The 27473-nt window shown below is 38.3% G+C and overlaps 1 protein-coding gene across 1 annotated transcript in view; it reads left to right on the plus strand.

Annotated features, from left to right (window-relative positions):
• Positions 1-320: 320 nt before the first annotated feature.
• SNX29 (sorting nexin 29) overlaps positions 321-27473 on the plus strand; it is a 3382132-nt gene continuing 3354979 nt past the window's right edge. Inside the window, exon 1 of the mRNA XM_044089182.1 lies at positions 321-372. Within this exon, the coding sequence (XP_043945117.1) occupies positions 345-372 (28 nt within the window). The 5' untranslated portion in view covers positions 321-344. The remainder of the gene's footprint in view (positions 373-27473) is intronic.

The following is a 27473-nucleotide window of genomic DNA, read 5'->3' on the forward strand; positions in this document are numbered from 1 at the left end:
CAGATGAAGTGAAGTGCTTCGAACTAGGACCACAAATAGGATGCTTACTCTTAACATTTTTACATCAGAGTTCACAAAATACGCGTAATTTGTACAATCAAAATCATAGCTTTTTTGTTGGAAGTACATATTGTACAAGCCTTAATAAAATGGTACAAAGTACATATCTACACACTAGTCAGAAAGTGCAGAAACCCGCCAAACACCAACAATTAACTAGAATCAAATTGACTACAGCTTCCACCCTCCTCGTGACGTCCAAAGTCGGTTATGTCGCAAGACGTTTTCTAGACGCCAACGCGAGCTATTCAGCTCCAGGGCAACACTAAACCAGGAAGTGGGTCATGGAGGCTCAGTTTTCTAACAAGAAAGGTAACTAGTTAATTGTGTTTTAAAACCCGTGCCTGTAATTGGCAGCACTTCCGGACAAGAGAATTGGATTTAACGGTCCACTTCAGACGTACTGTCATTACTGATGTGATTAGGAATTGATGAACTTATTACCCAACTATGTAATCAGTATCACTTGTATGCTCATGCATAGCATCAGTTTATTTAAACTTCTTTTATTTAATGCAGTGTACACAAATAACTATAACCAGATAGTTTGCTGTTGTGCAGATATTACCCCACGAAACAAGCGGCTTTGTTTTACTTTAGTTGAGCTTTTAAGATAAAAGAAAACAAGTACTGAATTTGTTTGTCTATATTTCTATAGCCCTTCCTTCATATTGCTGACATTATTAACTAGGAGTAATAAGGCTGCACACGCTGTTTACATACTTAGAATAGTATTGTTTTTGCAGGTTTGCAATGTTTCTGATTATTGAGTTTAGACGGGTAGTAGTAATAGTGTTTAATACTGCACTATTACTATTAATCTCTGATTGGATAGCAGAGTTGCTTAATTTTAGTCCTTATGCATGCATATTTTGTTACTAGGCAGCTACAAAAATGAAATTAAAAGTAAATGAAGGGGACGCGTTTTATTTGCTAAGGAGTCAGCCGAGTTTGTGGTAAATGATTGTTTTGAAACGTTTAATCCGAGTGGCTTTAGCTCCTTTGTTGCATCCGACCTTATTAAACCTTTGCATATAATTTAAAGAGAATGTAAAATATTCTATTATTTTTTCGAAAAAAAATGACATATATTCAGTTCATGCACATCACAATGTAGTCAGTGTTTTGAAAGGCACCACACAGAAAAGTTCTGTCTGTTTGGAAAGTAATAATAAACGAACAAACTTTGGAAAGAAAGATAAATTCAATGTGAATTTTTTAAATCGAGTTAAGTGTTTAGTATGTATTTTCTTACCTTTTAACGTGATAAGCTTGCTTTGACCAACTGATGAGATGGAGTAATGGTTATGCCTGTTTCCTTTATAAAATAGTAAATTCTAAACGTTTTTGCTAAAAGAAGTATTGAATATCTTCATTTGCATCGAAGATGGCATTGCACAAATAGTGGCATTGTCAATAATTGCAGACCACACTGAACTGATAAGTTAGTATTATGGTTATTAAAAGTGTCTGGGAGAGTTGAAAAGCTACGGAATAAGCACACTGTCATTTAAATTGCCATTGAAATTATTCCTTTGTAGTCAAACACTTTACTTTTATTTGTACCATAAGTATGTTGTATATATTTATTTACTGTTTTGCTTTATAACTATACTTACTTTTCTTTGGTAGTAAAGAGTCCATAGATTCAATGGCTTCCCCTACTTGTTAAGATGCCATAAGTACATTCTGTATAGCTAGATGCTTCATTTACTTTATCCTCTTAAGATCCTGAGAGTTCATGGGCAAGTTTTATGTTTTTTTCCTCAAAATGAACTTATTCTGGTAGATACTACTTTTATGATGCACAAGTTATATCGCTGACGTCTTTTGCTTACATTATTGTTTGTTTCTGTCTTTGGAAACAGCAGCTGGTATAGTGCGAAGAACAGTGTTGGATGCATGTTTTGCATCATGCAGGTTTGGTAATGTTATCAGCTCTTCTCTGATTTGAGACCACTGTGAAAATATTTACGCAAGTCAAATTCAGGCATGGCTTTCACTCATAAAAGGTGTCAGAAAATGTAGAAATTGATAGGAAAATGAGTGCATTGTTTACTGCTGTAATACTTTTGGTGGAGAAAGCAACTAACAGTCAAGTTTAACCATAGTAGACTAAAACGCAGATACAAACAAGTGAAAACGTATAAAACACCAAAAGCACAAAACCAGGCAAACACTTTGAAAACTAAGAATAAAAATAACAACAAACACAGTTATCAGCTGAAAAACTTGTGTAGAAAGAACACCAGGAGTCAAATTAGCGATTTTGTTCATTTCCAGAACTTCATTAGAAATAAAACACTATTACAAAGTCACACTTTAAATACTCAAATTAGAATTCAAACAGAATGGCCTCTATTAAAAGTACACTAAACCAAGTATAATAAAAATTCACATGCTAGTAATATTGTTATACTTGGCTTAGCATACTTTTAATAGAGCCCATTTTATTTAATTGAATGATGTCATCTAATTTGAGTATTTAAAGTGTGATTTTGTAATGGTGTTTTATTTCTCATGAAGTTCTGGAAGTAAAAGGAACAAAAGCACTAATTTGACTCCTGGTTTTCTTTCTACACAAAAGCGCTAATTTGACTCCTGGTTTTCTTTCTACACAAGTTTTGCAGCTGAGAACTATGTTTTTTGTTATTTTTATTCTTAGTTTTCAAAAGGAAGCTGTATAGGCAATTAACATTTGATAGTTATTAGAATTAAAATGTTTGATGCTGTGATTTGTTCGTGTAAATAGCTTCATGTTAATCCAGCCATTGTTTGATAACCTACTTTATCCCTTACAAGATCACTAGAATACAAAAGCTTATTCTGACAACTAGTGGGCACATAGCATTGAAACCTGCCCTCTCTCTGTTTTATCAATGACAAATGTTGTCTTGCACTGATGCAGATGCACAGTAGTAATGATTTAAAGATACATGGTCAATAAAATGAGAATGTATGCTTCCTCAGCCCTGGATCATAGACCGATGAGGTTTTATTTATGCCCCAAGATTACTTGAGTTCAGTTAGCAGCTGGAGCATGGAAGAGACTGGGCAGGGAGTGTGAGAGAGAATGGATGACAGTGGTTCCTGGATCCTTTGGGGAGGAGGTAGTTCAACTTGCTGCATTGCCAGTCCCAACAGGTGTGTTCAGGGATTGCAGGCAACATATGGTTTGATATGGCAGTGTGCTACATGTACCCTAGGATAATGGCAATATATGGAAGCCACAAAGCACCAAAGACTTGAGTATTTGGAAGTGGGTGCCCACATAAATGCATGACAGACTGCTCCCTAACACCTGGCTCTCTCTTTCTAGAAGAATGAAAGGGCTTATTAAGCTCTTGATTCAAGCAGGAAATTGATGGGCTGTAAGGTTGTCAATCTAGTCATGATTTTGTCTTAGCAGGTGGGATTCATGGACTGATTGGATGCAAGGAGGAGTACATCATGGGGGTCATGTTGGGGTAAAGACTTGTGCAATGTAGGTGGCAAATAATCCATTACAATATCTATCCAAATATGTTATGGGAGAATAGAAGTGTCTTTTTTTCCTATTTTGATCTAGTTTTTCATGTTCCTGTCTATGGGTAGCATTAATTGTGTTGCTTAGTAAAGCTGTCCAGACTTGGCAGATCTGACTTGTTAGTCATCCATGTGATAACTTCATCCATGTGATAACTTCATTCTCTTTGCTGGGAATTCTGAATCTTAATAAATCCAAGAGAAAAACTAGACATTGTTCAGTTGTGTAATCAGTTCACATATAATAGACAATAAAAGGTCAGAAGTAGTGTTAGAACTTGAGGAGCAAATATATCTTAGTTGGGAGTTTGACCACTCCCAATAAAATGCACTGGATTACTGTCTTAAGTTTGTATTTCTCATTTGCCTCATACGTTCTTTTATTGAGCTCGCATTTTAATCATCATTACTGCAGATCAGTTTCATTGCAATCCAGCAATTAGTATTGATGGATGCTTGTTAATATTTCCAGTAAGCCTAAACAGCGTCTTTCAGCCATGTCTTTGCCAACATGCACATATCACCAGACTTGAGCAAAGATTAAGTTTTCCCTTTTTTAACACCTTTATTGAATTAACACTTAAGATGTAGGCAAACATTCACAATGGAGTATCCAGGAATTTCCAGAAGGTGGGGGGTGCAGTCAGGCAAGTAGACCACTGCAGGGGTTTTGGAAGGCAGACCAAGTGGGGGAGCAACATGACTGGAAGTTATGATATACTTTCAGTTGGGAATTAACTTTATTTATAATAATTTCTGTATGTTATTTTAAAATGTTAGCTGAGGCTTGGTGTCAGCCTTAAATATTTACATTGCTGGACTACTAGTAAGAAATAAGTTTCGTCAAAGCAAAGGATGAAGAGTGGTTTGCTTCTGCAAAGCTTTTTGAGGTTTGCCAAAATCATAAGGGCAGTTTTAGTTGTAGTTGAAAGTAAGATGATTCATTTTGTGGCAAACAAAACTTGTTTAGGTCAGATTGGTTAGAGTTTCTCGACTTGATTGGTGGAGTGTGCTTGTTGATCTCTGAAACATGATGTCATCTGCATATAGGGTAAATGTAAAAGGGGTCAGTGGTAGGCATAATGTCTGTAATGTGCAAATAGAATAGGATAGGGCCCAAGACTGATATCTGAGGGAAACCTTTGAAGTAAGTTCCAATGTCTGTCTTAAAACTGCCAGGCTGAATTGTTAAGGTTGCTTTCAAAGTAGTTTGTGAACCATTTAGCAGGTAACAGAATCCCACTTTGCTGCACTTGCTAGGAAGAGAGCCCTTACCTAAGTATATTTTGTCAGTTATATTGTATATTGCAAAGAGGGGTTTGTGACCTCATTTGAAGCTATGTTGGCATCCAGCGGGAGGCAGTAGTTATTTGCACAATCCATTTTTTGTTCTTATGGTCCCTACCTTCTTCTTTTACCTTTTTATCACTTTACTGCATTCTTCCTCATACCTACTTTGCTTTCACCAACACTACTACTTGACTTATAATGTACTACACACGCTGATGTACTTAGTACCTCACTTTCGAAACTCCATCAAGTCAGTCTGGTTAGATGTGTATTAACTGTGTACCAACTTACTGAATCCTAGCCATTTGCCAGCTACTGCTTTTTTCTCTCTGAATTGTTTTTATTACAGTAATATCTACTGTTCATCTGCTGATGTCACTAGCATATCTGGTCACTTACATAATCACTTGTACATAAGTATTCAGATAACTGTCTTAAGGCTTCTTCCTGTATATTTTTGTAAGCATTGTGCATTTGCAAATGTAATAATATGAGAGAGGACGTGTTATACCTATTCCATAGCAAAAGTACAGTACGAGTAAGAGCAACTTGCACAGCTGTACTATGTTAATCATTCCCAATGCTGCAGTAGCCCTTCAGACATATGAACACCAAAGCTTATCCATCCTAGGATGAGAATGGATATAGAACCAGGATTCCTTTGGAGAATGATGCTAGCATAGTTAGACATGGGCCTGGAAAAGAATCCAGTTTTTGTAATGCTTTGTAAATGTATGCTCAGAGGACCATGCATAGAATGCTTGTAGAGTCCACCCCTTTCCAGTATGCTATTGAAGAAAACAAGGCTGTATTGGACTGTGCTTGCATACTTCTTGAAATGGATTTGCCACGGTGAGAATAACAAAAAATAATAGCTCAGAACACCCACCTGGAAATTTTCTGCTTAGACATAGGGTGTCCCTTTTTGCCCCTTGATAAAAAATAAATGATTGGTTGGCTTTTCTAAAGGGCTTCATTCTCTCAAGATAGTACCTGAGCTACCTATGCGTGCCCAGAGTATGCAGAATGTGTTCTCGTTTTTTTTTTTTTTTTTTTTTTTTGTATTGTAAGTCCTATGACTTGATTCAAAGTAAACTCTGAAACTAGTTTGGGCATGAATGAGAGGGTTTGTCCTTAAAGATGCCCCACAGAAAATCAGGAGAGCTTGCTGCAGATGTCAGAACAATAACAAATACAGTTTTCCAAGTCAAGAACCTTAAATCAGCTTGATAGGCAGGTTCAAAAGTGATATCAATTTCTCCAGCAGCTAGTTTGAGTTCCCAAAGGTCTGCAACCTGTTTACGAGGAGGTCTCAAGTGCAAAACTGCTTTCAGAAACTGCTTAACAACAGAGAAAAAAGAGGAGGATCCATGGGCTGAGATACTGAAATAGCCACAATATGAGCCTTTATCAAAGAATAAGTTAGGCCAGGGGAAAGTACCTGGCACACAAATTTGAGCAGCAGTGGTACAAAATCCTGAATGGGCCCCTGGTTATTGCCTAGGCACCAACTAGAAAATTGCTTCCACTTACCAACATAGAATTTTCTAGTTGCAGACTTACTTTCAGTACCTGCTATATGTCCTCATGAACTAAATGCCTAAAAGGTATTCTAATTGAATTATACAGGCGGTCAGTTGAAGTTGCATGATATTGGTTTCTACCAAAGTTCCCCCTATCTTGTGTGAGTAGACACACTCTTTGAGGAAGCTTGTGGAAATTGCCATTGGCTAATCCCATAAGAAGGAAGAACCAATGTTGCCTGGGCCAAAAGGAGTATTTTTGGGTATCCTTTTGAATCTCCAGAATTACCTTGGATATGTGTGGAAAGGCTGGAAATACATAAAGGAGCATTCCCTTACAGAATGCAAATGCATCTGTTTTCCAAGCTTGTTTGCAAGGAGCCATGGAATAAAACTTGTTTAGTTGTCTGTTTTGAAAGAAGGCAAACCTCTATTTTAAGTGTTCCCCGCAACTAGATGAATTCCTGGAAGACCCCCTTATTCAGGTTCCATTCATGAGTGTCTGACCTGGTCCTGTTCAGCTTGTCTGCTATTATGTTTTGTTCTAATGAAAATGTAAAATGCTTGGAAGATAAAGAAATGCTGAAGAGATACCTTCCAAGCTATCACTGGCATTCTAATATTATGGCTGCTGAGTTAGTAACTGTGTATTGGCTTTCTTTGCCTATTTATTTATTTAATTGCTTGCTTATTTACATATTTAATTCAATCGTGGTTATTTTTTTCATTAAATAAGCTTGTGTGTGGTTATATTTTCTTTACTCTGATGATGCCCTAGTTTTTGGATGGGCGAAAGCGCCAAGTCTTTGATTTTATTTATTTCATTAAATTGTGTTCCGGTGCTACTGCTGTTCAGTGGTGTGTTTATTTTTATTCTCATTTTTAGTTGTGATCACTGCCATTTTGCATAGGGGGTATGACCTTCTAGTTCTTTGCTTGTTTATATACCACCTGACTGGTATTGTCTGTAATCACTTGGAGAGATCCTAGTCACCAAAAGGTTTGGAAAGACTGCAAGGCATGGTTCACAGCCATCATCTGTTTTAAGCTGATGGGATTTCTTTTGTCTGAAGTATTCCAAAGGCCTTACACTTTTACCTCTCTTGAAACTGGTTCCCAAACAAAATCTGATGTGGTGATAGGTTGGATTGGAGTGGGGTCTGAGGAGGGAAAGGGAGACCTGGGTTCCTTTATTTATAAATTCCCAAGCTGGAGTTTGACACACCAGAAAATGCAAGTGCTGGGTCCATGTGTTTTTTTAGAAAGCAATGTATCTTTCTCATCTGTAATCTGGCTAGAGGTATCATAAGAATTATAGAAGCCATGAACTCTAGGATCCTGAGAAATTCTCTTGCAAAAGTCTGAGACTGACTGGAGAAATTCAGGAAAAATTCCAAATAAAGACACACTTTGTCTTGTGCTAAAAAGGATTTTGAATAAAAGATTCTATAAGGCATCCCAGAAACACAATCCTATGAGACAGTCAAGGAAGATTTTGCAATATTTATCTGGAAGTTCAGATTGGTCAAAAGAGACACAACCCATGTTAATGCCTCTTGATATCTGGATAAAGACTCTGCAAAGATAAGCAAGTCATCTAACTAAGGAAATATGTCAATACCATTCAGTCTGTAATAAGGTATGACTGGGGCTAGACATTTTGTGAATACTCTTGGCGCTGTAGACAAACCAAAGAGTAATGCACATAACTGATAATGTGATCCAGAAACATAGAATCTTACACATTTCCTGAAGCCTATGGCTATGCATACCTCTTAACCACTTATCTCAAGAAATCTGGACAAAGCCAAAACTAATGGGGGGACAAAGGCCCAAGAACAGGGACAAATTTTAAATATTGCTCTTATAGCTCAGAAAGTTGCTAGCATAAAATAGCTTTTCTGAAGGATATGAAATCTGAAACTCAAATGTATGTCATTTAGTGTCAGTTGGTGAATCACTGGAAAACCACAAATTTTATGAGGAGTGGACCAAAAATATAATGCAGAAATCTGGCTGTTCTGTGAAAATCTGGACATTTGAGAAGCATGGCTATGGAAACATGATAATAAGCATCTTTTTAGGTCCAGAGTTGCCAAGTAACTCATGAGGACTGAGAAGTGTCAAAGTGCCATATAACTTTTATCCAACATAGCTCTTCAGAGAGTAATACTCCCCTTTATTATAAAGAAAGTAGGGTTACCACTTGTCCCACTTTGCGAGGGACAGTCCCTCTTTGGGCAGTTGTGTCCTGCAAAAAAATTGTACAAATAGCAAATGTCCTGAGATTTTAGGGCAAAATTATTTCTTATATTTTATGTAGTAGTTGCATAAAAGTTATTCTGTATCTGAAACACCTAAATGTTATCAGAAACAGAATAAGCAACTAAAATGCTACAAGAATAACCTTTTTATTTTGGAAAAATTAAGTTCTGTCCTTTTGTACTGGCTGTGGGTATGTTTTGGCCTGCAAAATATCATGCTTGTGCCACAATTGTCCACTTTGGGCATTTGAAAAGGTGGCAACCCTAAAAGAAAAGGGAGACTCCTGTCTCCTCAAATAGTAGAATCATCAGATGTGGCAGAGTAAAGCAACTTTTTATGTTACTTTTAATGTATTTTGCAAATGGGTAGAGGCTTAGTTATTGTTCCACAAATATATAGCAATTTTTTATCTTTTGGAGAGTAAGAAATAAATCCAAAAATGTTCAGGAATACCTGTTCAGTTATTCCGTTACAGAAACTCAGAATTAAGTAACTAATACCAACTGAAAGCTTCTATCTGCATTATCAAACTGTGTCAGGAACCTTATTTCATTGCCAGCTGCAAGTACATATGTCGGAGGTCTACTTTCATAAACTGCTGTCTACTTGTTAGAACAGCAAAACATGCTATGCATCACTATTAACAAGTCATGACAACTGTTTACCTAATAATAAGCTTTGTTTGACCCCATGTATCTGTTTACTATTCACTCAGACTACCCTACCTATTTAAACCAGAAACAGATTTCTAAGACTGCTTCCAATAATATCGTGTAAATCTAAGTACAGACCTCACTTTTCCCTAAAATTTCCATTTTTATTTTCTTTAGCATAGCAAGACTTGTGAATACATTTAATTCTCCAACAGTTTTTTTAAGATCGATTTTGGAATTGGAATTGCATGAACTACCGCTATGATATCCATGGTATTTTATTTACATTAGGCAGTCTGGCATAACTTTGAGTTTGTACAAATTTCATTCAAATGTAATATTTGCTTTGCCGGTTTACTGCCTCCTCTTTTTTTTGTTGCTGTTTTTTATTACTTTTTTTTTTAAGTGAAGGTCAAAACCACTGTTAAAAACATTCCTGTTTATGAAATGTCTGGGTGAAAAACGCAATCATATTCAACATGCTCAGAAATCAGAATACCAGATAGTGTCTTTGTTTTGGCATAAAGCACAACAGCGCTCTCCATTTGTTTTGCAGAATACATGCATGAAACCTGAATTTTTATGGAGTTCAACAGTGGCAAAGGTCTGGATAAAACCTAGTATTATTCTGTATGTGTCAGTTTCTTGACTGCGGGTAACAGTGGTTTGCATAAATGCTTTAAAAGGTTATTTAGTCATTAGTCTAGGATTTACCTGTGGACCTAAAAGGTGTTGCTTCCAGTTGCATTCAAAATAACTACAGTTCAGCACCATAATGTGTATGGTATTTATTGTAGACATTTGGTATACCTCATCCAGTTTTCCAAACAGCTCATTTGCTCATCAGAACACAGACTTGCAGCAAAGGACTATGCATTTTTGTTCAACTAAAACTGCAGGTTCTCCATGTGTGTGTATGTGTTCGGGGGACCTTTCTTTCTCTTCATATCTAGTCAGTATTGTGACCTGTTGTCCAGAAATGTTTAATTCTATTGATGAACTGTTGTGAAACAAGATGGACAAACACTTGCTCCACTTGATGGGTTTAACACTACTTATCCTGACTGGATAATTTAACCACAAACTCATACAAGTACGGTTTGTATGATAAGCTTAGCAGAGTAAAATTTAAGACTGTCTGTCTTTTAAATCAACAAGATAAGGTAGCTGATGAGCAGTTGTGATGAATCAATGAATTGTACTGTGTCTGGAAACAGTATATGACACTGTATTTGAGTTAAAAAGTAGTCAAGAAAAACTTCTGCCTCAACCAGTACTCCTTAACAGCATTAACAGTATAATGAAACGCTTCATGCTTCCTAGTGTACTGTGCGTCTGCACATATGTGTATCATTGATGAGAGAGTTCATTGTAACAGTTACTGTTCTAGCGAAATACCAATCCTAATTAATAAAATCCAATGTTTTCTGAGTAAGGAGGGTTAATGCAAAAGCAACTGTAATGTGATATGAATAAAACGGTTGCTGCAGTCTTTTGCTTGATTCCCACTCACAACAGCTACTTCCACACATTGCAGCAAGATGGTAACTACTTAGAAATTTAAAAGTTTTGCTGCCCAGCAACTAACAGCTTTAGATAGCAGACTTTCCGACATTTATCTGAATGCATCTGTAGCAGATCGCTATTGTCTGTAGCTTCTTGTAGGACATTCCTAACAACAGTAACTGCTACTCTGGGAAATACAGCACATCACACCATATGGAAATGCAATCATTAACTTCAGTAGAGTAACCATTCACTGTAAATATGTAAATGCAATGTTTAACTTTTCTATAGTACCCATTACCAATTAGTATAAAAGGCAAATTTTACAACATTTTTCAATTTGACCACAAACTCAATCTCAATTAGTAATACAGATATTACCTATGTAACTAAGCAAAAATTAGATTACTTAGATAACATGTAAAGTATAGTTTAGGAAATAAATCCATTCCAGCTGTCAACCAAGCTTGAATCAACAACTCATGAAGTCCACAGACAAAACTACCACTGGGGTAAAGGTCAGTGCTACAGTGAATAGCTCCTCCTCTTAGAAGCCTTAAAGAAATAGTCTAAGATCAGTCAGAACTTTGTCAATCACTGTCTGTGTTAACATTTGTCCTTCTTTATACACTGCATTCCAGGACAAAAAAAGTTAAAATAAACATTTGTACTTTTTCTTTGGCTGATGATGTTATCTGGCAAAATCTAGTGTTCTATCAAGACAGACCTCCATTTTAAGCAGCTAAAAATGTTTCAACCATAATAGGACTAACAGTAACCCATAAATAAACCAAGTAGTAAATTGCTTGACTTGCTGTAATTATTTCTCAGCAATACCCCTCCACCTGTGCAGCTATTCACAGGTGTTTGGGGCGATGCCTATGCAAGATGTAAAAGTGGGAGAGCAGCACACAGGAGTCCTTCGGATATCTGCGTTTTTGCCCTTAGATTCTTTACCTCTTAAAGAGAAATATATACACTACAAAAAATTAATATACTACTTTAGAGTGAATTGCACCCTTATCAAGTAAATGCATGGGGCAATTACTCCTTTCGGCCTGCCTTTGTTGCACTGTCTGGCCATGTAACTGGAAGACCATCCAGGCGATCAGGCAATACAACATGCAGAAAACCCCCCAAAAAACAAAAAAAACTTCTGATCAAAATCTTGTGGCCAAATTGGAAAGTACAAACAAAACGGTGCAGTTGAAATGAGTGTGCTGGTTTTCATATTCATGAAATCATGGCAGTCTACCACCATAATTTACTGAGTTGCAAAAGTTTTTTTTCTCTGTCTTTCACGTAATGGGACAGTGGGAGTGGGGGTGGGGGTGGGTGGGGGCATGCCCTTGTGCTGGAGTTGAAATCGGCCAATGATACGCACATACATATATAAGGAAAAAATATCAACATGTTCACAGTTACAAACATTATACATCACATATATTCTTTTATACTGTTATCAATCCAGCATTACATAAATGACTCAATTCCTGTCTTCCCTTAAACCTCCCTCCTCCTCTTTCAAAACATTATTTCTGTGTAATTGGCTCCTATCATTTTCTGAAGGTCACCTTTCCTGTTCTTTTATCTCTGTACAATGTTCACCACTTCAAATGTAGTTGATTTAGACTTTGATTTCCATTTCAAGTAATTGCTTTTTGGCATCCACCAGAATTAAACTTAACAAGGCCTTACTATGTCTAGGCAATTCAGATCCTGTATCCCAACTCCCATTTTGTTAGTTACACCAATTTGCTCATTTCTGACTGAGGACTCTGTAGGGAATCTTTTAAAAATCTGCTAACTCTTTACTTTCCCAAAACATATGTTCACGGTTACCTTTTTCTTCCTCATCACACCTCCAACATTTGCCATCTGTCTGAGGAAAAATTCTTTGAAGTCTGGTTGGGGTATAAAAATAACTATGCAAACACTTCCAAGAAAAAATCCTGAATCATTTGGACTATGTTGCCTATTTGAGAACCATACATATGTCCTGACATTGTTTCCTTGTGAATTACTTATCCAGTATCTTCCCAGTCTTTTCTAACCTCTTCTGATTGATTCCTATAATTACTGTGCAATATTTTATATACCAAATAATTATCCCTTTTTAACAGCAGCTTCTGTTATAGATTCAATTAAAAACCCTACCAAAGCAGGTCTTTCATTTAGGATTTCTCAATCTCTTTCTCTTTGTCTATACTCTGATAGTCTCTGAAGTCCAGGCAACTTCTTGGCCTCTTCCCATTTTATTACTTTTCTCTCTCTTGTTTGCTCCCAATACCCTGGTTCCTTTGATGACTTCCAAGATGGCTGCAAATTGAGTAACAGCTTAATTCTAGCTCTCATGTTGTGAAAACAAAAACTTAAAGAAAGCCAGTGGACCTGGATTTCGGTGGACCTGGATTTCGGTGAAATTTCAGTAACTGTCTAGTAAGTGTACTGTCTGGATGCCATGAAAAATGTAATACAGAGGACCTGGAGGAAAATCATTTGTAAAAGGAAATGAAAAAACGCTGACTGGGGAGAGTACTGTAGCTGTTCAGTAAAAAGCAGTGCAAGCTTCAGACATGACTTCTGGTAACCTAGAGGAAAGTTTAAGGCAATTGCATACAGACCTGACTAAAATAAATGAAATACTGATGGAGTATATAATCTCAAACAATACAAGGCTGGAAAAAATGGAAGAAGCTTTAAACCGATATTCAGATAAGGTGATAAAACTGCAAAACTCAGAGGTGGAAATGAAGAAAAGGCTGGCTGAATATGAGACTGCACAACAAGAGAGGTTTCAAAAATTAATAGAATTAGATGACCGATCAGATAAGGAAAACTTGAGATTTTCTGCTGTACTTGAGAAGTTGGAAGGCACAGACTGTATTAATTTTATGAAAGCAGAAATAAGCATCTGGATTGGTATTCCACAACATGAATTGTTAATTGAAAGGACATATTGTTTGTATGCTCCAAACATGGATATGAGAAAACAACCTAGCCCTTTAATAGTAAAGATGCAATCTTACCAGCAGAAGGAGTTGATACTGACAAAACTGTGGCAGAAGGACAAAGTATTAAAAGTGGGAGACAGCAGAGTGTTTGTGGAGAATGACTGACTGACTACTCGATGTACACCAGTCAGAAGAGAAGTAAATTTATTCCATTATTCGGGGAATGTCAAGAAAGCCATGAGATTCAAACTGCTGTACCCAGCTATCTTCAAAATATTTTTCCCTGGAGGAACAAGCTCATTTTTTGATGAAGTACATGATAAGGAAGAAATTGAAATGTTTGTCCAACAAAACGTGAGCTGTGAAACAGAAGGGGATTCTGCTTCTTGGTCTTCTGGTAACAAAGACCACAGAGGAACTGTGCCAGTGAAACATGTTCCATTGTTTCAGTGGAAAATGCTTGAGAGTGGGGGAAAAAGAGCAAGATTTGACTAGAAGAATCGAGGAGTACATTGGAAATGAAGCAGAGACAGGGTTTGGGAGATGGACATTAGCAGGAATAGAACAAGAAAATCTGGAAATATTGGACTTTTTTGGACTTCATTAAACTGGTAGGGGACTAAAGCATATGCCCTACTTCATGTCATTAATGTTCAGAAGAATACTCAGTTTGATATTCAAAGGACATGTCATTCTTTACAAAACTCCAGGTGGCTATGCTGGCACTAGCCCATAACATCACAGCTGTAATATGTAAAGTGGGTAAATATTCATCAGATCCAGCTTCATACAGGCCCATTTCAATACTAAACCAGGATTGTAAAGTGTTTATATCTGTAATGGCTAAAAGAATGCCGAAAGTGAAACCAAAATGAATAGATGTAGATAAGTGTGGTTTTGTGGAGGGGAGGCAAACATTTGACAACATTAACGGAACATTGATGCTCCAGAGGGAAACAGAATGTAAAATAATACAACTGTTATTGGTGAGTCTTGATGCAGAGAAGGCATTTGACAGAGTAAGCTGGGACTTTATGAGCAGAGGAATGGATGCATTTGCATTCTCTGATAAAATTATAAAGTTGATTTAGGAGGAAATATGAGGGATCAGTGGTGAAAATTAAAGTTGGTGGGGTCCACTCTGATAATCTCTGCTTGAGCAGAGGAACCAGGCAGGGGTGTCCTGTCTCCCCTTTGTTATTTGCATTATATTTAGAACAATTTGAAAAGAAAATAAGGGACTCAGCAATTCAAGGATATAGTTGGTATGGTAGTCGAGAAAAGCTGTTTCTATTTGCAGCTAACATTATGTTATACCTGACAAAACTAGAAAGGAATGTTAGTGTTGTGAAGCATAATGAAACAGTTTTAGATCTTCTCAGGATACACAATTAATGAAGCTACAACAAAGGCAATAGCGGTACATTATGTACCTAAATACATATTGGTTCAGCAATACCCATATTTATGGGGGCATGATGAAGAAAAAAAGTTCTAAGCTTGTTTCCCACCATTCCTGTAGTCCAGATACAGATGTTCTGTATCCAGGACTGTTTTGTAAGTTTCTCAGACCTTTCTGTGTTAGAAGGAAGACTTCCAGCTTATCAGTGGGCGTGGTAAGCACTAAGCCTATCTACCACAAAAGGAATGGTTTCTGGCTCTGAAACTGTAGTTTATTGGCTGTTTGGGCAGTTTTTCTATCCCTTTCAACTTGGTTTAAAAGCCCGGGTTTGCGCTTGTTTAAGCTCCGATTTCTGTTTTGGCATCCTGCAGACTACAAGAGCAACAGAAAGGAGAAAGAGAGACTTTACGTGCCTCCATTTTGATTTTTTTTCTGATTATACTGCTTTCTGCACTTAACGTGTCATTTTTTCATTTAACTGCATTTATTTTAACTGTATTTGCTTTAATATTGCCACACACTCAAGTGTGCTAGCTGACACTGCATTTAAAGTATATTAGCGGTGGCAGAAAGTCTGCTCTTCAATTTTTCCCATAGACATTGCTAGATCTCTTCTCTCTTGCACTTTAGCTTATTTACCTAGCATGTCATCAGGCTTTTACTAGCAATTATTGTAGCACACAAGTGCTCTCAGCACTAGACATTTTATAAGGAAACGGCTCCAGTACTAAGTAATGATGACCATCCCTCCTGGCATGTCTAAAGGTCCATTTCCTGTGCTTTCTCCTATCAACCTGGTGAACTTTGGTATTGTGAGGCAGTGTAGCAACTATCTCCTGTACACAGATAACACTCTCCTCTTACTCTGAACACTCAAGACTTGGAAGAGATGGGCTTATATCTCCAGATTGGGACCCATGCACTCTGCAGCCAAGACCAGAATAGCTGGTCAAGGGGGGAAGGCCAACACCTGCACCACACCACATGGAACACACAGCCCTCCAGAACTCCTACATCACAGTCCTCACATAAAAATGCAAACCACACATCCACCTTCAGAGGCTCTCAATACAAATCTACCCAAACAGAGACCTCCAAGACAGAAATGCACTCTACCACCATAACACTACACAAACCACAAGTCACACAGCTCACCTACACAGTGTGCACCTCAACCTAAGCCCCTAAGGCAAAACAGCTTGCCCAATACAATAATTATAGGTGACTCAATAGTGAGGCACACTGATGTCCCACTCACTAGGTTGAATAAGGAGAAGTAACAGTCAGCTGTCTATCAGGTGCCAGACTCCGACACATAATACACACACTTAGGTCACTCCAAAACAAGTACAAGTATGATTCTGTCACTTTCCATTTGGGTATGAATGACCTGAGACACACCTCCCTGGACTACATGAAAAGAGACATAGTGGAGCTCTCAGATTATGTGGCTCAGGCAGGTGTGACCCTAGCCATGAGCAGCATCCTACCATCGCCCAGAATGATACCGCTGTACAAACAGAAAATGATTGACTTAAACAATTGGAGTTTCTGGTGTCATTATAAGGGGATCCAGTATATGACATGATTGACAGACCTCGATACTTTGCCAGAGATGGCCTGCATCTGTCACCCCTGGGTTTCCGGTTATTGTCTAAGGCTCTTGCCACCATTATAGTGCCTTTTTTAGGCAGTGTTCCAAAGACCAACTTACCACTGTAACCGCTATAAATAAATGCAGTCTGAGGGTCATGCTGCTCAATGCTAGAAGTTTAAATCTCAAGATGCACTAGCTCAAAGCACTCCTCAAAATGGAAAACATCGACATTTGTGCTGTAACGGAGATTTGGTTTAAAGCAGCAGAAAGCACCCCCTAAGTACCAGGCTATAACTCATTTCACACCTTTCGGCTCCAGAACATGGACAGAAGCTCCAAAGGTGGTGGTGCCTCCATATTCACAAAGGATATGCACACCTCCAGACTAGTAGCCCAGCATAACACATCTGAGATACTCCAGGTTCAACTAACATTGGGTAAGATGGAGATTTAGGTCATAGCCTGCTATAGGTTCCCAACTATGTCCCAAGACTCGCTCCACATTCCTAAGCACCCTGGAAACTATTAAATTCCAACCCAACACTCATACTAGGTGACTTCAACTATCCCTCCATCAACTGAGAACTACTCATGCACCAATACACTGGCCCAACGCTTCCTGGAATTCATCATTTCCAATGCCCTGGACCAGCTTATTCTTACTCCCACTAGAGGAAGCAAGATTCTTGACCTGGTTATTACTAACATGGTCAACCGTTGCTCTACACCAATAGTCAGTTCCTCCCTGATTAGATCTGACCACAAACCAATCCTCATGGAAAGCCACATCTCACCCACACCCCCCGCAAAGGTATCCACCATGAAAAACTTCTCCAAGGTTGACTTTGGACTCCTAAAAACAGAGGTGGCTTACTTCACGGTACCCATGCCAGTGGAAAATAGCTGCATGACTGCCAAATTATACACCAGTGCACTGTATGAACATGTACACGAATGCATGGAACTAGCCATACCCAGGAGAGCCAAGACGCTCTCCTCCAAAAAAAGGAAGCCAATCTGGTGGTCCCCTGCCATTAATAAACTCTACAACAGAAGGAAGAAACTGTTTACAGAAAAAGAAGTCCCAAGACTGGAAAAATTCCCTTATTAGCCTCAACAAAAAATTGAGATCCCTCATCAAAACCTCGAAAGCCAGATATGAAGGCAGAATTGAGGCAGACACTAAAAACAACCACAAAGCCTTCTATAGTTTATATCAAGAATCTCCACAGCAATACCCAGATTTGGTCTGAGTTACTGCACAATGGTACCTCCTATACTGGGCTAACAGATATTGCCAACATACTGGCCGACAGATTCAATGCCAACTTAACCCGCCCCAAAGGCCCAATCTCAGTACTGGAATAATGCCAGGCACCTAGCATTACTGCAGCACAGGTTAAAGCTGCATTGTCCAAGGCCAAGAATACAGCTTCCATGGGACCCGACAGTATCCCTGGCTGTGTTCTACATTTAATTGCAAAGTGAACTGGCACCATATATGCGTGTCCTGCTCACTCACAGCTTCACCTCAAGCTTTGTCCTTCTGAATGGCGCACTGCTACAGTCATCCCTCTCCATAAAGGAGGAGCGACTACAGACCGTGGAAATTATCACCTGATTACCCTGACGAGTCTAATATGTAAGGCTATGGAGTGCATCATAATGGACCTAATTAACAAGGACACAGGGAATCTCCAAACTCTAGATCCCACGCAGTTTGGTTTTGTGAAAGGTAGATCATGCCTGCCTAATCTGGTTGACTTCTATGAGTCAGTCACCAGAGATCTGGATGACGGTAAGGCAGTTCATACTGCCTACCTTAATCTGGCCAAGGCCTTTGATACCATTCCTCACTCAGGAATTATTGATAAACTCACCAAATTAGGCCTCAACCCCTATATTGTTAGGTGGGTTGCAAATTGGCGCTCAGAACCCGCAGTGTGAAAGCTGTGGACTCCCAAGTCAGACTGCTGATCAGTCACGAGTGGAGTCCCACAGGGATCGGTCCTGGCTCCTGTCCTGTTTGGCATCTACTTCTCAGAAGTCCAGGCCAACATGGAGGGACTCTGGCTGACCAAATTTGCAGACAGCTGCAAGCTGGGAGCCATTATTAACTCCCTAAGTGATGCAGACATCCTACAGAAAGGCCTGGTATTGAAACCATGGCTTTAAGCTTAATGCCAAAAAATGCATTGTCATCCCATTTGGGAAAAACTCCGTTCCCACTATTTACTACATTGATGGGAGCCCACTAAACACTGAAGGCGTTCTAAGAGATCTAAGGACACTCTGCATTCCTGGAAACATAAAGGTCCTATCAAACACCCTGATATTGGGTGATTTCTATTACCCAAACATTAACTGGGAGAACTACTCAAGTACAAACTCCCTTGCCCAACATTTCCTAGAATTTATAAACTGAAACGCCCTGATCAACTGGTCAACATCCCCACCAGAGGTGAAAACATATTGGACCTGGTCATCACCAACATGGGCGACTGGTGTTCCACACCGGAGGTCAACCTCTCGCTAGTTAGATCTGACCATAAACTAATCACTCTGGATATCCACATTCCGCCACCACCCCTGGTCAAAGAAACCACTCTGAAAAGCTTTTCAAAAGCAAACCTCACATTACTTAAGACCGAGGTGGGAAGTTTCACAGCCCCCATGCTAAAGGATAACGCTGTCCAAGCTGCAAAATCTTTTACTAATGCACTCTACGGGCACCTACAAGAATGCATGGATCGTGCTATCCCAAACAAAACCAAGACTCACTTCTCCAAGAAAGGTAAACCAGTCTGGTGGACCCCTGCCATAAACAAGCTGTACAATAGGAGGAAACTAGGACAGAAAAGAGTAAAATCCCAAGAAGGGAAGACTTCCCTGATCAGTATCAGCAAGAAACTACATTCCCTCATAAAATCATCCAAGGCTAGCTTCGAAAGAAAAATTGCCATGGACTCCAAAGATAACCACAAGGCATTCTTTAGCTATGTCAAGAATCTAAGTGGCAATTCTCAGATCTGCTGGGAGTTAGGAGTTGGTGCAGAATGGTGCAAAATACACTGAACTGACCGATATAGCCAACATCCTGGCAGACGGGTTCAGTGCAAACTTCACCCCCAAAAGGGCCCAAAACTATACCAGAAGAATGTAGTGCTCCTGAAATCACAGACAGTCAGGTTAAAGCAACCCTCTCAATGGGACCAGACAGTGTCCCAGGCTGCGTCCTATACAAGCTCAAAGATGAACTAACCCCTCACCTAAACGCACTGTTTAAACTCAGCCTCTCCACAGGCTACATGCCCACACAGTGGCACACAGCGATGGTTATTCCGCTCCACAAAGGTGGAGCCACAACAGACCCCGGGAACTATCGCCCTGTAAGCCTAACTAGCTTGGTCTGCAAAGCTATGGAGCGCATCATCATGGATCTCATTAACAGAGACATTGGGAACCTCAAAACACTGGACCCTACCCAGTTTGGCTTTAAGGGCAGATAATGCCTCCTAAACCTGGTGGATTTCTTTGAGACCGTTACCAAGGCTATAGATGAGGGAAAGGTGGTCCACACAGCCTACCTAGACCTCACAAAGGCCTTAAACACCATTTCCCCACTCGGATATTAAAGACAAGCTCACCAGCCTGAACATAAACCCCTACATTACAAGATGGGTTGCCAACTGGCTTACGGACAGAACCCGCATGGTAAGAGTTGCTGGAGCTATGTCTGACTCTAAACCGGTTACAAGTGGCGTTCCACAGGGCTCAGTCCTAGGATGCCTCCTGTTCGGCATATACTTCTCAGAGGTACAGGAAAGCACAGGAGGACTATGGCTGACCGTTTGCAGACTACTGCAAACCAGGGGCTATAATTGACTCTCCGGCTGACACAGACATCCTCCAAAGGGTCTCACTGAGACAGATACCTGGTGTCAAAACCATGGCCTCAAGCTAAATGCCAAAAAGTGCATAGTCATCCCCTATGGAAAAAAGAAAGTACCCACAAACTACCACATTGGTGGTAGCCCCCTAAATACGGAAGACATAATAAGGGATCTGGAGACGCAAGTAGATAGTAACCTCTCCTTTGATAATCACATTGCCAAAGTGATTAGAAAATCCTTCTATGTGGCCCACCTAATCACAAAAGGGTTTGCATCCAGATCAAAAGAGGTCATTGGGCCTCTCTACGCATCACTCATCAGACCCATCATAGAGTACAATGCCCCATTTGGGATGTACCTTACAAGACGTGCAACAACTGGAAAGACCCCAGAAGTACCTCAACAACAGGATCACTGGCCTCAAGCAGATGCGCTCGACTGAAGAAACTCCAGCTGTACTCCATTGCATACCGCCTACTCAGAGATGATCTCTGCCTGACATACAAGGCCATGTCCAACCCAGAATTGATGGACATGCTCCACCTAAAGAAAACCATATCCCCTAGAGCCACATGCTCTAGGGATCTAAACCTTACCACAACAATAAATAGGACTTGCTGGAGGGATAGATTCCTGTCCCAGAGACTTCCCATGCTCTGGAACAAGATTCCAGTCTACATTAGACAGAGCTCCTTGCTAACCCTCTTCAAGTGAAACCTTGATGAGTAGATGGGAAACAAAGTTTACCCCAGGGATCACTTCAATGGCTCTGCTGGACAGAGGCACAGGGAAGTAATCTAAGGGAGCGGAAAAAGCCGACACATTCCGGCTAGGCTTATAAATGCTTTTTGGGCAGATGGCCTAGTACCTACCTATGAACCTAAGAGACTAAAAGGTAATACAAACACTGAGAAACCGGAAGCTCTTTTTTATGGATATAACTCTTTGTTCAGATGCATCTTATCCCAGTTTACTTTGTTGAATACTTTCCTTGCATCAAGACTCACCAACAGCAGATTGGAACCACATTTTCTTTGGTTGTGTTAAAATTAAGTAATTTTGGAATGGTATTAATAACTTTCTACAAAGCTTATTTAATGATTCGTTTTAACTAAAGCTGTTGTATTATTAAATGTGAATGAAGGTCCTCATTTGAATAGGTCAAACATGCATCTAGTATGGACTGTACTTGCAATTTCAAGGAAGTGTATAACAAGATGGAATACAAACACAATACCAACTTTGGAAGACTTCTACAGCCTACTGAAGACCACAGCATTATTGGAAATTAAAATTAAAGAACTAAAAAATTATCCAAAGCCATTTATCAACAACCCTTGGGGAAAAGTCTTATTGATTGACACTATACAATAATTGATCAGACACTCTGATAATGGATTGGACATACTTATAAAGTAACTATACATTAAGATCTGTTATAGTGTCAAGTAATGTAAATAGTCTATGTAGTTATTAAATATGTTATGTATAAAAACTATGGAATTCATTCAAATGTATTTGAAAAATAAAAAGAAAATTTGAGAAGACTCACCAACGGCTGTTTTTTTCTTACATTCTTCTTCTCTTTGGATCATTATTGTTCTATTAATGTCAAATATTTTCCTCCCCCACATAGAGTATAAAAACAAATTCATCCATAACTGTCAATTTTGGCAACACCTTTGTCATTCTTTTAGCTAATATAGATATAAACTCTTTTTATAATCTTGGTTTAAAATTAAAATGGGCCTAAATGAAGCCATCTGTCAGTATTGGAACCAGCACATCTTTCTTTCAGGAAGATGATGCTTCCTCTCCTTTTAAAATACTTATCACTCACTTTCTTCCTCCTAGCTTCCAAATTTCCACAGGAATAACAAGTATTCCTGGAGAGTTTCCAGCAGATTGATTATATGTCTCCATTTTCATATCATCTTTTCCTATTTTAATTGTTAATTGTTGAACCTCGTCTACCTCTAACCTAGGCATACTTAAGTTTTCTATAGTTATTTCCTTTTGTGTTTTTTCTTGATTTCTACATTTATTTGCTTTATAAACATTTTTGTAAAATTTCCACAGTAACCTTATTACCGCTACAGGATCTCTGGTTATTTTTCTTGTTATAGTTTGGCAACAACATTTTCTACTTTCTGTTGCTTAAAGTTATTCTAAATGTTTTTGTTCTCTGGAGTTGTTATTAAAACAAAAAAAAAAAACAGTTGCCTAACTGTAGTTTTTCTAAACTCATGCAAATTATCCAGATACTCCCTTATTTTCTGTTTAGCACTTTGCATTTGCAACTCTTCTTGTTTTGTGAGATTCCCCTTTTTCTGCAATACTCACTAGCTATAACTTTTGAGGACATTTCTATTACCCCTAATAACTCTTGAATAATTTCCACTACTTGTTCCTTAAATTCCTATCTTTTTAACATATAGGTGGGGAATTCCCAGTGTCTCATTTTTACTTCATTACCCAGTATTTTTATCTTAGTTGTTATCTGCACATGATCTGGAATAGTTATTGGATGTGTGTTGAAAGTTTCAATTTAAATGCACGTGTTACACTGAAGTATAATTTCTGTCTTGGCTAGCCCAGTTATTGTACCGTGGGGGATAATATGCTAATTCTCTGAGTACCTACTACTAAATTCATATCTTTGATACCAAATATTTAAATACATTTCTGCAGAGGTCTGTCCTTTTTTTATAGTTTCCCTTTTAGGTCTGCCAAATACATCTTCACTGTTAAAAGTAGAGTTAGAGTCCCCATCTATAAGTAATATTCCCTACTGAATGCCGAATATTTCTCACAAAAAAATGTTAAACTCTCTATTAGCAGTTTTAGATGGAATATAAGTGCATGCCAGCATAATTCTCCTTTGCCAGTAGCTCCTTACTACCAAAAATCTACCATTACTATCATCTATCACTATTGGATCTCCTCTAGCAGTTAGTAATAAGTACTCCCCTTTTCCTTTGTCCCTGATATTCTAATGATTAGCCATCCTGAAATCCTTTCTTGACCAAATTCACATGCTCACTTCTTTCCAAATGTGCCTCCTGTAGCATTGCTACTTGCACTCTGCATTTCTTAGTATAATTCACTACTCTCTCCTTTTGAGGCCATTCACATTCCAAAATAATATGTGTAGTATAGCCATTATGACACATTATTACTCCCATCTAATATATATGAATGTGACAGCTTTTTTAAATGATTATTTCCAGCTTGCGTATTACATGCACCCACAGTTTGGCAGGTTGATCCTTTATGCAGTTATTTTTTCTTATTTCCAACTACATAGCACAAATGTAGTCATCACAAACGCTTTCATTTTGATTTTCAGTACAAGCAGTTAGTTAGCAAAATAATGTCTCCGGTACATTGACCATCCACACTGCAGCAATTAAAGCACATTTACCAGTGTATTCGTACCTCACAACTACTTTTTATTGTTGGTTTGGATTTCTTAATGTAGGCAGTGGCACAAATCATAGGTACCATTTAAATATTACTCTGTTTCACCTTTGGAGGGTATTCCATTCTATGTGAATGGAAGTGTAGTCTGACAACAAATGGTAGTAGGGTTACCACCTGTCCCACTTTGCAAGGGACAGTCCCTCTTTGGGCGGTTGTGTCCTGACCAAAAATATTAAACATGGCAAATTTCCTGCGATTGTAGGACATAATTATGTCCCATAAGTAATGTAATAGTTGCATAAAATTATTTCTGTATCTAAAATACCTACATGTTACAAGAAACAGGATAAGCAACTAAACTGCTACAAGAATAAGCTTATATTTAGGCAAAAAAGGAAAGTTCTATCTTTTCTACTGACCGTGGGTTTGTGTCGGCCTGTAAAATCTGATGTGTCCCCAAAATGTCCCACTATGGCCATTTCAAAAGGTGGCCACCCTAAATGGTAGGGCTACTTAATCTCACAGTCTGGGTTCTCATAGTGCATTATGGGATATATTTAGCTTTCCAAAGAATTCAGGAATGAGTACTAATTTTGCTGCAGACAGCTTTGCGTAGTTCAGTGATTCATGGCAAGATAAAAATATATGTATTTTTTCATCATTTGGCTTTAGTGGCCCTTTAAGTTAAACTAAGTTATACACTGTTCTAGTCCATACTTTAAAGTATTTAGTTACCAGAAAAAAATTGGTCTCTCTCTCTCACTTCCAATAATTTCAGACTTTATTTTTTTTACCAAGCTGCTTGACCTGCACTTTTTAATTTTATGTTTCTCTTAGTAAACAGTGTCCAAACCTCTTGATTTATTGCCTTCACCTGTAGTCAGTTTGTTTCAATGAAAACCTAGGAACAGAATGCGCTTCTGGACTCGCACTGAATATTTCTTTGCTAAAGGAAAACTATTATTTATATTGTGGTATCTCATTTTAAAACTTGCATGCTTACACACACACACACAAAACTTGTCATTAGATTAAGCCAAGGGCATTAATCCTTACATTCAGCTTTGCAAAAGTAAAAGGAAACCTTTTTAATTCTAAGTATATTATAATCTGTTCACCTTTATACCCCATTCCGCAGCCCAACAGCACACAATTACAGCCTATTAAACGCACATTTGTCCAGCCTTTCGTCTTTTTTTTTTTTTTTTTTTTTTTACATTGCGATGCTTACATTTCTTAAAACTAAAAAAGGAAAAAAGTACTTGTCTTTATCACATACAACAGTCACTGAAAATGCCTTGCAATGTAACATGCAATTTATATCATGAAATGTTTTGTTCAGAAAAGCGTTGAGCAAAAAATGTTTTACTTAGTTAATTTTTCCCTTTTTCTCACTATTTTTTTTTCCAATTTAGTGTTCTTACAAACATTAATGACATGAAGTGGGGTATATGCTCCTCAGTCCCCCAACAAGTTTAGCAAAAATCTGTAATCTTTCTTGGCTACTTTTTTCTTATAAAGCCATATTTCACAAGTACGATCAATGAGTTAGTCTCACATTTGTTCACTAATTTCAGTATTGCTGGTTTTCTTCCTATACATCTTCATCTCCCAACTCCAGACTCCAGTTCAACTTTGTTTCTCTCAGTTATTGTAGTCAGTCCTGTGCTTTTTTTCTTTTTGTCAAGCATTTTGTTAGAACACTGGAAAAGGTTTCACTGGCAGTCTCTTAATGAGCTTTATTATCAGAGGAATGAGGGGCAGAGTCCCATTCTGTTTGATGGCTTACTTTTTTTGTTGGACAAACCATTTCCTTCAACCCTGTTGTGCATCAAAGAATGACTTTGATCCTCCAGAAAAAAAAAATATTCTGAAGACAGCAGGATGCATAAGCGTGAATCTCACACCTGCCTTGCGATATTCCCTGATTGCTGGGATAATTTGCTTCTGTTCTGTAAGTTATACAAAGAGTGATCATTTTCCACAAACACTATGCTGCCTCCAATTTTTAATATTTTACCTTTTTGCCACAGTTTTATCAGGATCAACTATTTGTGCTGGTATGCTTGCATCTCTACTAATACATGTCCTGGCTGCTTTCTCATGGCCAGGTTTGGAGCATGCACACAAAAGTGCCCCTTCAATTAATAATCCCTGTTGTGGAATACCAGTCTAGTTGCTTATTTTTGTTTTCATGAATTTAATGTAGTCTTTTCCTTCAGTTTTGGTTGTACAGCAGAAAATGTCAGGTTTTCCCTACATGCTCTGTCCTCTTAATTCTACCATTTTTAAAACAACTCTTCTAGAGCAAGCCCATACTCGGCCAGCCCTTTCTTCATTTTATCGTCTGATTTTTTTTTTTTGATTTTTTTTTTTTATCCGTTCATCTGAATAGCTGTTTAAGGCTTCTTTGATTTGTTTTTCCCCCAGGCTTTTGTTATTTGACTTGATATACTCCAATGTTTCATTTATTTTAATTGGCTCTTTGACTTATCTCTTGTACCAAAGTTGGAACTTGAACTGCTTTTTGCTGAACAATTGCAGGATTCTTGCCTATCCGTGTCTTCTCTTCACCTTTTCCAGTTGATTTTCTTTCAGGCTCTCTAAGTTTCTTCTTTGAGGGCATCCAGGTAGTGTACGTACTAGCAAGTAACTTAATGTTACTACAACAGGTTGACTTGCTGGTCCTTCTCTATTTTGTCACACCAGGAGAGCTGAAATTAAGCTGTTGATCATTGTGCAGCCAACTTAGAAAGTCTCAATTAACTTCAGTTTGATCATTTTAATATTTATTGGATTCCTTTCATGCAACTATGTGAGGATGTATCATTTCAGAATGTGTTATATTCTACAGGTACTTTTTTGTGTTGTTAATACGCTTAGGATGATTAATGCGATAGCCAGTAGCGCTAGTTTGTAGAGCAAGAGCTACCTTTCAGGAGCATATTAGAAATGCTGCAGGGATTTACATGTGTACATTTTATTCCTTGGCTGTGGCATCACATGTCATATTAGGTCTGTCAGAATTTAATTTGTAGATATTGGCCCTAAATTGGTTGAATGCCTCTACATGATTATGAAGTGGCTGTCACATGCATTAGGAATGTCCATGCTGTCCAGGAATTACATTGTACTTTGAACACTTTGTGCTTAACATGGAGAGCAATATGAATTCAGTGTAGATTTTGAAAGGAATTAGTTTCACTGAGACATATTTTTAGAGTTATTTCAAGGAGTGGCTAGATACTGAGTTCTGTTTTTGGGTTACATCTGTGACTATAGGAAGCACTGCCAGCCATGCCAGGGAGAAGTAGGGCAGTGGATATATGACTTGTGCCAGCACAGCTAGCTGGAATTTTGTAAATAATATGTCATTTGTATA

The sequence above is a fragment of the Protopterus annectens genome, chromosome 12.part0 (genome assembly GCF_019279795.1).
Source record: "Protopterus annectens isolate FY-2018-M chromosome 12.part0, PAN1.0, whole genome shotgun sequence".
NCBI classification, from domain to species: Eukaryota; Metazoa; Chordata; order Ceratodontiformes; family Protopteridae; genus Protopterus; species Protopterus annectens.